Genomic DNA, 14,533 nt, shown 5'->3' on the forward strand with positions numbered 1-14,533 from the left:
CCGGGACTGAGGGGAAGCCCGGGACTGAGGGGAAGCCCTGGACTGAGGGGAAGCCCAGTACTGAGGGGAAGCCCAGTACTGAGGGGAAGCCCAGTACTGAGAGGAAGCCCAGTACTGAGAGGAAGCTCAGGCAGGTAGTTGGCTCCGGCAGATCCTGGCTGGCTGGCGGATCTGGAAGAGTCTGGTTGACTGGCAGATCTGGAAGAGTCTGGTTGACTGGCAGATCTAGCTGCTCTGGCTGCTCCATGCAGACTGACAGCTCTGCCTGCTCCATGCAGACTGACAGCTCAGGCTGCTCCATGCAGGCTGACAGCTCTGGCTGCTCCATGTAGACTGGCAGCTCTGGCTGCTCCATTCAGACTGGCAGCTCTGGCTGCTCTATGCAGACTGGCAGCTCTGGCTGCTCCATGCAGACTGACAGCTCAGGCTGCTCCATGCAGGCTGACAGCTCTGGCTGCTCCATGTAGACTGACAGCTCTGGCTGCTCCATGTAGACTGGCAGCTCTGGCTGCTCCATGCAGACTGGCAGCTCTGGCTGCTCTATGCAGACTGGCAGCTCTGGCTGCTCTATGCAGACTGGCAGCTCCATGCAGACTGGCAGCTCTGTTGCTCTATGCAGACTGGCAGCTCTGGCTGCTCCATGCAACCTGGCAGCTCTGGCTGCTCCATGCAGACTGGCAGCTCTGGCTGCGTTGAACAGGCAGGAGGCTCCGGCAGCGCTGTAGAGGAGGAAGGCTCTGGAAGCGCTGAACAGGCGGGAGACTCCGACAGCGCTAGAGAGAAGGATGGCTCTGGCTGTGCTGAACAGGTGAGGCGCCCTGAAGGCCTGGTGCGTGGTGCTGGAACTGGTGGTACTGGATCGAGGACACGCACAGGAAGCCTGGTGCGGGGAGCTGCTACCGGAGGACTGGTGTGTGGAGGTGGCTCTGGATAGACCGGACCGTGCAGGCGCACTGGAGCTCTTGAGCACCGAGCCTGCCCAACCTTACCTGGCCCGATGCCCACTCTAGCCCGGCCAATACGGAGAGCTGGTATGTACCGTACCGGGCTATGCACCCGCACTGGAGACACCGTGCGCTCACTAGCATAACAAGGTGCCTGCCCGGTCTCTTTAGCCCCCGGTAAGCACAGGGAGTTTGCGCAGGTCTCCTACCTGGCATCGCCATACTCCCTGTGAGCCCCCAATACATTTTTGGGGGTGACTCTCAGGCTTCCATCCGCGTCGCCGTGCTGCCTCTTCATACCAGCGCCTCTCCGCTCTCGCGGCCTCCAGTTCTTCTTTGGGGCGTCGATATTAAACAGGCTGTGCCCAGGGTCCTTTTCCGTCCAATATCTCTTCCCAAGTCCAGAAGTCCTTTGATCGCTGCTCCTCCTTAACAGGGAGAGTTGGCTCAGGTCTTACTCCTGACTCTGCCACTCTCTCCCTGAGCCCCCCAATAAATTTTTGGGGCTGCTTTTCGGGCTTCCTTGCCAACCGTGTTCCCTCGTATCGTCGGCTCTTATCTCCGGCTGCCTCTGCTCTCCTAAATGCCTACACCTGTTCCCATGGGAGGCGATCTCTTCCGGCCAGTATCTCCTCACAAGTGTAACAACCTTTGCCATCCAACACGTCTTCCCATGTCCATTCCTCCTTTCGCTGCTCCTGCTGTCGCTGCCTGTTACCACGCCGCTCGGTCCGGGTGTGGTGGGTGATTCTGTAACTGCGTTCGTCTGTTGAAGGAGAGTCGGACCAAAATGCAGCGTGGTGGTTACTCATGCTAGACACACCCCTAATCAGCCACAATCCCAATGCCTACAAAAACCCCAATACGACAACACAATAAACCCATGTCACACCCTGGCCTGAACAAATAATTAAAGAAAACACAAAATACTAAGACCAAGGCGTGACACTATCATTATATTACCATCCATCCATCTATCATTATATTACCATCCATCTATCATTATATTACCATCCATCTGTCATTATATTACCATCCATCTGTCATTATATTACCATCCATCTGTCATTATATTACCATCCATCTGTCATTATATCACCATCCACCCTTCCATCATTATGTTTCCATCCATCTGTCCATCCAGCACCAACTCTGACAGCTTTGACAGAATGTACGTTATAAATGCTACCTTAGTTCTAGACAATACTAAATAATACTAAATATGCCAGGTTTCCACCCACGGCAGCATCAACTCCAACAACGCAGACATAACTTATGTTACTCATATATTACTAGTTCTGTAGCTGTTGTACGAGAGTGTTTTTTCTGCCTGTACTCAACGGCCCACCTCTCCACCACTGGACCTATGGTTCAGGCCATGTTGTAGCCCTCACTGTCTCCTGCTACATGTCATTAATTAAACCACCATCTAACCATCACTTGTTCATTCTCTCCCTCTCTAGGTTTATCTTCCCCCCTACTCGTATGGGTCCAGAGAGCCAGTTTAGTGACTTCCTGGATGGACTAGGCCCCGCCCAGATCGTAGGCCGACAGACACTAGCCACTCCCTCCATGGGTAAATCAGATCATTGAAGTCTCTGTCTGAAAACAGCTTCTGTGATGTGATAGTATAATATATGCAATTATGTCTTTACTCTAGCTTTACTCTAGCTTTACTCTAGCTTTCGGAAAGTATTCAGACCCTTTGACTTTTCCCACATTTTCATACATTTTATTCTAAAAAATAATTCCCTCATCAATCTACTCACAATACCCCAAAATGACAAAACAAAAACAGTTTTTTTGTTATTTTTGCTCATTTATTACAAATAAAAAAACTGATATCATATTTACATAAGTATTCAGACACTTTACTCAGTACTTTGTTGAAGCATCTTTGGCAGCGATTACTAGCTCGAGACTTCTTTGGTATGACGCTACAAGCTTGGCACACCTGTATTTGGGGAGTTTCTCCCATTCCTCTCTGCAGATCCTCTCAACCTCTGTCAGGTTGGACGGGGAGCGTCGCTGCACAGCTATTTTCAGTTCTCTCCAGAGATGTTCGATCGGGTTCAAGTCCAGGCTTTGGCTGGGCCACTCAAGGACATTCAGAGACTTGTCCGGAAACCACTCCTGCGTTGTCTTGGCTGTGTGCTTAGGGTCGTTGTCCTGTTGGAAGGTGAACTTTCACCCCAGTCTGAGGTGCTGAGCACTCTGGAGCAGGTTTTCATCAAGGATCTCTCTGTACTTCGCTCCGTTCATCTTTCCCTTCATCCGGACTAGTCTCCCAGTACCTGCCGCTGAAAAACATCCCCACAGCATGATGCTGCCACCACCAGGCGTCACCGTAGGGATGGTGACACGTTTCCTCCAGACTTGACTCTTGGCATTCAGGCCATAGAGTACAATCTTTGTTTCATCAGACCAGAGAATCTTGTTTCTCATGGACTGAGAGTCCTTTAGGTGCCTTTTGGCAAACTCCAAGCCGGCTGTCATGTGACTTTTATTAAAGAGTGGTTTCCGTCTGGCCACTCTACCACAAAGTCCTGATTGGTGGACAACCATCTGCAGAGATGGTTGTCATTCTAGAAGGTTCTCCAATCACCACAGAGGAACTCTCCCTGACCGACGCTCTTCTTCCCCGTTTGCTCAGTTTGGCCGGGCGGCCAGCTCTAGAATGAGCCTTGGTGGTTCCAAACTTCTTCCATTTGAGAATGATGGAGACCCCTGTGTTCTTGGGGACCTTCAATGCTGCAAAAATGTTTTGGTACCCTTCCCCAGATCCAAATCATGTCCAAACAATTGTTTTTACCACAGGTGGACTCCAGTCAAGTTGTAGAAACATCTCAATTTCGAGTCTCGTTGTGTTAGCAGTTGATGTTACTATTCAATAACACAGACCCCAAAGCAAATCAGGGGAGAAAAATATATATATTCAAAGAGAACAAATCATAGATGTTATACTGAGAGGTAGATGTTTATTCTCCCCTGTCCTCAGTGATTCTCTCCACAGAACAAAGGGAGAGCATGTAGTTTTATAACCCAACCCTAGCCTATGGTTGACCTTTTTGAATTCCTTGCAATAAAACTGGGCCAATGGCCAAATAACAAGTATCCTATTTCAGGCTCAATGCCTAAACACATTCCTTCCATGTCTCTGACCCATTGATCGTTAATTCCCTATTACAGAAAAACACTTTTTCCATTGATCATTAATTCCCTCTCAACCTCTCGTCCTCTGCTTCGTGTATTATTTTAAAATATTCGTACAATAGCGAAGGGTTTTGAATACTGACGAAAAAATGTATTTCTGTGTAAAAAAATAAATGTTTTTCGTGTTGTCATTATGGGGTATTGTGTTCACTAATTCAATAAATGTTATCCATTTTAGAATAAGGCTGTAACGTAACAAAATGTGGAACAAGTCAAGGGCTCTGAAAACTTTCCCAAATGCACTGTCTAGCTCCTCCCCCTTCAGTGTTTGCTAATCTAAATATACCAGATGGTGTATGAATAGGGGGATGGCTCTACATTAGATGCCAGATGGTGTATGAATAGGAGGATGGCTCTACATTAGATGCCAGATGGTGTATGAATAGGGGGATGGCTCTACATTAGATGCCAGATGGTGTATGAATAGGGGGATGGCTCTACATTAGATGCCAGATGGTGTATGAATAGGGGGATGGCTCTACATTAGATGCCAGATGGTGTATGAATAGGGGATGGCTCTACATTAGATGCCAGATGGTGTATGAATAGGGGGATGGCTCTACATTAGATGCCAGATGGTGTATGAATAGGGGGATGGCTCTACATTAGATGCCAGATGGTGTATGAATAGGGGGATGGCTCTACATTAGATGCCAGATGGTGTATGAATAGGGGATGACTCTACATTAGATGCCAGATGGTGTATGAATAGGGGGATGGCTCTACATTAGATGCCAGATGGTGTATGAATAGGGGATGGCTCTACATTAGATGCCAGATGGTGTATGAATAGGGGGATGACTCTACATTAGATGCCAGATGGTGTATGAATAGGGGATGGCTCTACATTAGATGCCAGATGGTGTATGAATAGGGGGGCTCTATGGCTCTACATTAGATGCCAGATGGTGTATGAATAGGGGGATGGCTCTACATTAGATGCCAGATGGTGTATGAATAGGGGGATGGCTCTACATTAGATGCCAGATGGTGTATGAATAGGGGATGGCTCTACATTAGATGCCAGATGGTGTATGAATAGGGGGATGGCTCTACATTAGATGCCAGATGGTGTATGAATAGGGGGATGGCTCTACATTAGATGCCAGATGGTGTATGAATAGGGGGATGGCTCTACATTAGATGCCAGATGGTGTATGAATAGGGGGATGGCTCTACATTAGATGCCAGATGGTGTATGAATAGGGGGATGGCTCTACATTAGATGCCAGATGGTGTATGAATAGGGGGATGGCTCTACATTAGATGCCAGATGGTGTATGAATAGGGGGATGGCTCTACATTAGATGCCAGATGGTGTATGAATAGGAGGATGGCTCTACATTAGATGCCAGATGGTGTATGAATAGGGGGATGGCTCTACATTAGATGCCAGATGGTGTATGAATAGGGGATGGCTCTACATTAGATGCCAGATGGTGTATGAATAGGGGGATGGCTCTACATTAGATGCCAGATGGTGTATGAATAGGGGGATGGCTCTATTAGATGCCAGATGGTGTATGATTAGATGCCAGATGGTGTATGAATAGGGGGATGGCTCTACATTAGATGCCAGATGGTGTATGAATAGGGGGATGGCTCTACATTAGATGCCAGATGGTGTATGAATAGGGGATGGCTCTACATTAGATGCCAGATGGTGTATGAATAGGGGATGGCTCTACATTAGATGCCAGATGGTGTATTAGATGCCAGATGGTGTATGAATAGGGGGATGGCTCTACATTAGATGCCAGATGGTGTATGAATAGGGGATGGCTCTACATTAGATGCCAGATGGTGTATGAATAGGGGATGGCTCTACATTAGATGCCAGATGGTGTATGAATAGGGGATGGCTCTACATTAGATGCCAGATGGTGTATGAATAGGGGGCTCTATGGCTCTACATTAGATGCCAGATGGTGTATGAATAGGGGGATGGCTCTACATTAGATGCCAGATGGTGTATGAATAGGGGGATGGCTCTACATTAGATGCCAGATGGTGTATGAATAGGGGGATGGCTCTACATTAGATGCCAGATGGTGTATGAATAGGGGATGGCTCTACATTAGATGCCAGATGGTGTATGAATAGGGGATGGCTCTACATTAGATGCCAGATGGTGTATGAATAGGGGATGGCTCTACATTAGATGCCAGATGGTGTATGAATAGGGGGATGGCTCTACATTAGATGCCAGATGGTGTATGAATAGGGGATGGCTCTACATTAGATGCCAGATGGTGTATGAATAGGGGATGGCTCTACATTAGATGCCAGATGGTGTATGAATAGGGGGATGGCTCTACATTAGATGCCAGATGGTGTATGAATAGGGGGATGGCTCTACATTAGATGCCAGATGGTGTATGAATAGGGGATGGCTCTACATTAGATGCCAGATGGTGTATGAATAGGGGATGGCTCTACATTAGATGCCAGATGGTGTATGAATAGGGGATGGCTCTACATTAGATGCCAGATGGTGTATGAATAGGGGATGGCTCTACATTAGATGCCAGATGGTGTATGAATAGGGGATGGCTCTACATTAGATGCCAGATGGTGTATGAATAGGGGGATGGCTCTACATTAGATGCCAGATGGTGTATGAATAGGGGATGGCTCTACATTAGATGCCAGATGGTGTATGAATAGGGGATGGCTCTACATTAGATGCCAGATGGTGTATGAATAGGGGGATGGCTCTACATTAGATGCCAGATGGTGTATGAATAGGGGATGGCTCTACATTAGATGCCAGATGGTGTATGAATAGGGGATGGCTCTACATTAGATGCCAGATGGTGTATGAATAGGGGGATGGCTCTACATTAGATGCCAGATGGTGTATGAATAGGGGGATGGCTCTACATTAGATGCCAGATGGTGTATGAATAGGGGATGGCTCTACATTAGATGCCAGATGGTGTATGAATAGGGGATGGCTCTACATTAGATGCCAGATGGTGTATGAATAGGGGGATGGCTCTACATTAGATGCCAGATGGTGTATGAATAGGGGGATGGCTCTACATTAGATGCCAGATGGTGTATGAATAGGGGGATGGCTCTACATTAGATGCCAGATGGTGTATGAATAGGGGGATGGCTCTACATTAGATGCCAGATGGTGTATGAATAGGGGGATGGCTCTACATTAGATGCCAGATGGTGTATGAATAGGGGGATGGCTCTACATTAGATGCCAGATGGTGTATGAATAGGGGGATGGCTCTACATTAGATGCCAGATGGTGTATGAATAGGGGGATGGCTCTACATTAGATGCCAGATGGTGTATGAATAGGGGATGGCTCTACATTAGATGCCAGATGGTGTATGAATAGGGGATGGCTCTACATTAGATGCCAGATGGTGTATGAATAGGGGGATGGCTCTACATTAGATGCCAGATGGTGTATGAATAGGGGATGGCTCTACATTAGATGCCAGATGGTGTATGAATAGGGGGATGGCTCTACATTAGATGCCAGATGGTGTATGAATAGGGGGATGGCTCTACATTAGATGCCAGATGGTGTATGAATAGGGGGATGGCTCTACATTAGATGCCAGATGGTGTATGAATAGGGGATGGCTCTACATTAGATGCCAGATGGTGTATGAATAGGGGATGGCTCTACATTAGATGCCAGATGGTGTATGAATAGGGGATGGCTCTACATTAGATGCCAGATGGTGTATGAATAGGGGGATGGCTCTACATTAGATGCCAGATGGTGTATGAATAGGGGGATGGCTCTACATTAGATGCCAGATGGTGTATGAATAGGGGATGGCTCTACATTAGATGCCAGATGGTGTATGAATAGGGGATGGCTCTACATTAGATGCCAGATGGTGTATGAATAGGGGGATGGCTCTACATTAGATGCCAGATGGTGTATGAATAGGGGATGGCTCTACATTAGATGCCAGATGGTGTATGAATAGGGGATGGCTCTACATTAGATGCCAGATGGTGTATGAATAGGGGATGGCTCTACATTAGATGCCAGATGGTGTATGAATAGGGGATGGCTCTACATTAGATGCCAGATGGTGTATGAATAGGGGATGGCTCTACATTAGATGCCAGATGGTGTATGAATAGGGGATGGCTCTACATTAGATGCCAGATGGTGTATGAATAGGGGATGGCTCTACATTAGATGCCAGATGGTGTATGAATAGGGGGATGGCTCTACATTAGATGCCAGATGGTGTATGAATAGGGGATGGCTCTACATTAGATGCCAGATGGTGTATGAATAGGGGATGGCTCTACATTAGATGCCAGATGGTGTATGAATAGGGGGATGGCTCTACATTAGATGCCAGATGGTGTATGAATAGGGGGATGGCTCTACATTAGATGCCAGATGGTGTATGAATAGGGGATGGCTCTACATTAGATGCCAGATGGTGTATGAATAGGGGATGGCTCTACATTAGATGCCAGATGGTGTATGAATAGGGGGCTCTACATTAGATGGCTCTACATTAGATGCCAGATGGTGTATGAATAGGGGATGGCTCTACATTAGATGCCAGATGGTGTATGAATAGGGGATGGCTCTACATTAGATGCCAGATGGTGTATGAATAGGGGATGGCTCTACATTAGATGCCAGATGGTGTATGAATAGGGGGATGGCTCTACATTAGATGCCAGATGGTGTATGAATAGGGGATGACTCTACATTAGATGCCAGATGGTGTATGAATAGGGGGATGGCTCTACATTAGATGCCAGATGGTGTATGAATAGGGGGATGGCTCTACATTAGATGCCAGATGGTGTATGAATAGGGGATGGCTCTACATTAGATGCCAGATGGTGTATGAATAGGGGGATGGCTCTACATATCCTTCCGATGTGTTTTTTTTTCTTTCTTTTATGAGTTAAAAAGAAATGATGAGAATTCTATGCCACAATCACTTGGTAAATCATTGTGAGGACAGTGGAACAGACGTTATAACAGACTGGAAGCGTTCTGTCTCTCCCTGCTGATCAACACTGGTACTGCAAGTTGAAACAACAGTGATCAGATATACTGTAATAGAGGCAGAATGTGACCTGATCTGACCTGGAAAAGGGTCTCAGTTCTGGGCTATAACTAGGCCCAGAGCTTCTCCTGGCCAGGTTACATGTCAAATCCTCTGCCCCTAAATGTGAAGAGTGTGTGTAGCAAGTGTGTGTTTTCCTCCTGTAGGTGACGTCCATGTGGGTATGGTGGACAGAGGAGGCCAGCTAGAGGTGGAGATCAACCAGGCCAGAGGACTGACCCCTAAACCAGGATCAAAGAACATCCCAGGTACAATACATAACTACAGAACTTTATTGTTCAGCCCAGGTACAATACAAACCTACCCAACTTTATTGTTTGTCCCAGGTATGATACAAACCTACCCAACTTTATTGTTTGTCACAGGTACAATACAAACATACCCAACTTTATTGTTCATCCCAGGTAGAATACAAACCTACCCAACTTTATTGTTCATCCCAGGCACAATACAAACCTACCCAACTTTATTGTTCATCCCAGGTACAATACAAACCTACCCAACTTTATTGTTCATCCCAGGTACAATACAAACCTACCCAACTTTATTGTTCATCCCAGGTACAATACAAACCTATGTACCTTTGTTGTTCATTTATTCATCCCAGGTCAAATCAAATTAAATGCTGTTAGTTACATACGCATATTTAGCACGTGTTATTGCGAGTGTATTGAAATGCTTGTGTTCCTAGCTCCAACAGTGCAGTACTATCTAACAATACACAACAATACACACAAATCTAAAAGTCAAAGAATGCAATTAAGAAATATATAAATATTAGATTGAGCAATGTCGGAGTGGCATTGACTAAACTACAGTACAATAGAATACAGTATATACATATGAGATGAGTAAAGCATAGACTAAAATACACTAGAATAGAATACAGTATATACGTATGAGATGAGTACAGCAGTATGTAAACATTATTAAGGTGACTAGTTAGTAAATACAGTAGAATAGAATACAGTATATACATATGAGATGAGTATAGCAGTATGTAAACATTATTAAGGTGACTAGTTAGTAAATACAGTAGAATAGAATACAGTATATACATATGAGATGAGTAAAGCAGTATGTAAACATTATTAAGGTGACTAGTGTTCCATTATTAAAGTGACCAGTGATTCCAAGTCTGTATATAGGGCAGCAGCCTCTAAGGTGCAGGGTTGCGTAATCGGGTGGTAGCCGGCTAGTGATGGCAACTTAATAGTCTGATGGCCTTGAGATAGAAGTTGTTTTTCAGTCTCTCTGTCCCAGCTTTGATGCACCTGTACTGACCTCTCCTTCTGGATGATAGTGGGGTGAACAGGCCGTTACTCGGGTGGTTGATGTCCTTGATGATTTTTTTGGCCTTCCTGTGACATTGGGTGCTGTAGGTGTTCATGCCCGAACCATCAAACAGGCAAAGCGTCAATACAGAACTAAGATTGAATCCTATTATACAGGCTCTGACGCTCGTCGGCTGTGGCAGGGCTTGCAAACTATTACGGACTACAAAGAAAAACCTAGCCGTGAGCTGCCCAGTGACGCAAGCGTACCAGATGGGCTAAATGCATTTTATGCTCGCTTCTAGGCAAAAAAACACTGAAGCATGCATGAGAGAGCCAGCTGTTCTGGACGACTGTATGATTGCGCTTTCCATAGCCGATGTGAGAAAGACCTTTAAACAGGTCAATATTCACAAGGCCGTGGGGCTAGACGGATTACCAGGACGTGTACTCTGAGCATGCATGGACCAACTGGCAAGTGTCTTCACTGACATTTTCAACTTCTCCCTGTCCAAGTCTGTAATACCTAACACCATCATCCCTAGACCCACTCCAAATCACTCCATACGACCCCAACTGATTTACAGATGATGCAATCTCAATCGCACACCTATGTGAGAATGCTATTCATTTACTACAGCTCCGCGTTCAACACCATAGTGCCCACAAAGCTAAACACCTCCCTCTGCAACTGGATCCTGAACTTCCTGACGGGCCGACCCCAGGTGGTAAGGGTAGGAAACAACACATCTGCCACTCTGATCCTGAATACGGGGGCCCCTCAGGGGTGCTTGCTTAGTCCCCTCCTGTACTCCTTGTTCACCCACGACTGCGTGGCCAAGAACGACTCCAACACCATCATTAAGTTTGCCGATGACACATCGGCAGTAGGCTTGATCACCGACAACAACGAGACCGCCCTTGTAGGGAGGAGGTCAGAGACTTGGCAGTGTTGTGCCTGGACAACAACCTCTCCCTCAATGTAAGTGAGACAAAGGAGACGATCGTGGAATACAGGAAAAGGAGGGCCAAACACGCCCCCATTCACATCGACGGGGCTGTGTGGTGGGGCCACATCACCAACAAACTATCATGGTCCAAACACACCAAGACAGTCGTGAAAAAGGCACTGGAATGCCGTTTCCCCCTAAGGAGACTAAAAGATTTGGCATGGGTCCCGATCCTCAAAGTTCTACAGCCGCACCATCGAGAGTATCCTGCTTCACCGCCTGGTACGGCAACTGCTCGGCATCCGAGCTACAGAAGGTAGTGCATACAGCCCAGTACATCACTGGGGGCCAAGCTTCCTGCCATCCAGGACATATATACTAGGCGGTGTCAGAGGAAGGCCCAAGAAATTGTCAAAGACTCCAGTGACCCAAGTCGATACAAGCGGTACCAGAGCACCGAGTCTAGAAAGCTCCTTCACGTCTTTGGGACTGGGGGGCAGTATTGAGTAGCTTGGATAAAAAGGTGCCCAGAGTAAACTGCCTGCTACTCAGTCCTAAAAGCTATAATATGCATATAATAAGTACATTTGGATAGAAAACACTCTGAAGTTTCTAAAACTGTTTGAATGATGTCTGTGAGTTTAACAGAACTCGTATGGCAGGCAAAAACCTGAGAAAGAATCCACCAGGAAGTGGGAAATCTGAGGTTAGACGTTTTTCAAGTCATTGCCTATCAAATATACAGAGTCTAGGGGGTCATATTGCACTTCCTAAGGCTTCCACTAGATGTCACCAGTCTTTAGAACCTTGCTTGATGCTTCTACTGTGAAGGAGAGGGGAATGGGAGCTGAATGAGTCAGAGGTCTGCCAGAGTGGCATGAGCTGATCACGCACTCTCACGTGAGAGCAACCTGTGTTCCATCGCATTTCTACAAACAAAGGAATTCTCTGGTTGAAACATTATTGAAGATTTATGTTTAAAACATCATAAGGATTGATTCTATACTTCATTTGACATGTTTCTACGAACTGTAATATGACTTTTCGTCTGAACTTTCGCCCGCACCTCGTGAGTTTGGATTGTGTACTAAACGCGAGAACAAAAAGGAGGTATTTGGACATAAATGATGGACTTTATTGAACAAATCAAACATTTTTTGTGGAACTGGGATTCCTGGGAGTGCATTCTGATGAAGATCATCAAAGGTAAGTGAATATTTATAATGCTATTTCTGACTTCTGTTGACTCCACAACATGGCGGATATCTGTATGGCTTGTTTTGTTGTCTGAGCGCTGTACTCAGATTATTGCATGGTGTGCTTTTTCGGTAAAGCTTTTTTGAAATCTGACACAGCGGTTGCATTAAGGAGAAGTGGATCTAAAATTCCATTCATAACAGTTGTATCTTTTATCAATGTTTATTATGAGTATTTCTGTAAATTGATGTGGCTCTCTGCAAAATCACTGGATGTTTTGGAACTACTGAACGTAACGCGCCAATGTAAACTGAGATTTTTGGATATAAATATGCTCTTTATCGAACAAAACATACATGTATTGTGTAACATTAAGTCCTATGAGTGTCATCTGATGAATATCATCAACGGTTAGTGATTAATTGTATCTCTATTTCTGCTTTTTGTGACTCCTCTCTTTGGCTGGAAAAATGGCTGTGTTTTTCTGTGACTAGGTACTGACTTCGTCGTAACACCTTTTTGAAATTGGACACTGTGGCTGGATTTACAACAGGTTTATATTTAAAATGGTGTGAAATACTTGTATGTTTGGGGAAATGTAATTATGGGCTTTCTGTTGTTTTGAATTTGGCGCCCTGCCCTTTCACTCAGAATTTAAATAACTGTATTATTAATTTCCTGCAGCAACCTATGTAAAGGTGTATGTGTTGGAGAATGGGGCATGTCTGGCTAAGAAGAAGACCAGAGTGGTGAAGAAGACTCTAGACCCCTCCTACCAACAGGCCCTGCTGTTTGAAGAGAGTCCTCAGGCCAAAGTCCTACAGGTAAATACCTAGCTATATCTAGAAATCTTGAAGTGGTAGAAATAGGATTTGTGATCCCAGAACCCCATATGTTTGTCTTTGTGGTTCCAGATCCCCATATGTTCGCCTTTGTGGTTCCATAACCCCAAATATTTGTCTTTGTGGTTCCAGAACACCATATGTTTGTCTCTGTGGTTCCAGAACCCCATATGTTCATCTTTGTGGTTCCAGAATCCCATATGTTCGTCTTTGTGATTCCAGAACCCCAAATGTCCGTCTTTGTGGTTCCAGAACCCCATATGCTCGTCTTTGTGGTTCCAGAACCCTATATGTTCGTCTTTGTGGTTCCAGAACCCTATATGTTCATCTTTGTGGTTCCAGAACCCCATATGTTCGTCTTTGTGGTTCCAGAACCCTATATGTTCGTCTTTGTGGTTGCAGAACCCTATATGTTCGTCTTTGTGGTTCCAGAACCCCATATGTTCGTCTTTGTGGTTCCAGAACCCCATATGTTCGTCTTTGTGGTTGCAGAACCCTATATGTTCGTCTTTGTGGTTCCAGAACCCCATATGTTCGTCTTTGTGGTTCCAGAACCCTATATGTTCGTCTTTGTGGTTCCAGAACCCTATATGTTCGTCTTTGTGGTTCCAGAACCCTATATGTTCGTCTTTGTGGTTCCAGAACCCTATATGTTCGTCTTTGTGGTTCCAGAACCCTATATGTTTGTCTTTGTGGTTCCAGAACCCCATATGTTCGTCTTTGTGGTTCCAGAACCCTATATGTTCGTCTTTGTGGTTCCAGAACCCTATATGTTCGTCTTTGTGGTTCCAGAACCCTATATGTAAAAGTCTTTGTGGTTCCAGAACCCCATATGTTCGTCTTTGTGGTTCCAGAACCCTATATGTTCGTCTTTGTGGTTCCAGAACCCTATATGTTCGTCTTTGTGGTTCCAGAACCCCATATGTTCGTCTTTGTGGTTCCAGAACCCCATATGTTCGTCTTTGTGGTTCCAGAACCCCATATGTTCGTCTTTGTGGTTCCAGAACCCCATATGTTCGTCTTTGTGGTTCC

At 45.6% G+C, this 14,533-nt stretch overlaps 1 protein-coding gene across 1 annotated transcript in view; it reads left to right on the forward strand.

Moving 5' to 3' along the window:
- Positions 1–14,533, forward strand: part of LOC112229183 (regulating synaptic membrane exocytosis protein 3-like) — a 110,204-nt gene that overhangs the window by 94,335 nt on the left and 1,336 nt on the right. Inside the window, exons 4-6 of the mRNA XM_042310286.1 lie at positions 2,408–2,520; positions 9,385–9,486; positions 13,344–13,483. Coding sequence (XP_042166220.1) covers positions 2,408–2,520; positions 9,385–9,486; positions 13,344–13,483 — 355 coding nt within the window. The remainder of the gene's footprint in view (positions 1–2,407; positions 2,521–9,384; positions 9,487–13,343; positions 13,484–14,533) is intronic.

This window comes from Oncorhynchus tshawytscha, linkage group LG31 (genome assembly GCF_018296145.1).
Source record: "Oncorhynchus tshawytscha isolate Ot180627B linkage group LG31, Otsh_v2.0, whole genome shotgun sequence".
Lineage (NCBI taxonomy): Eukaryota > Metazoa > Chordata > Actinopteri > Salmoniformes > Salmonidae > Oncorhynchus > Oncorhynchus tshawytscha.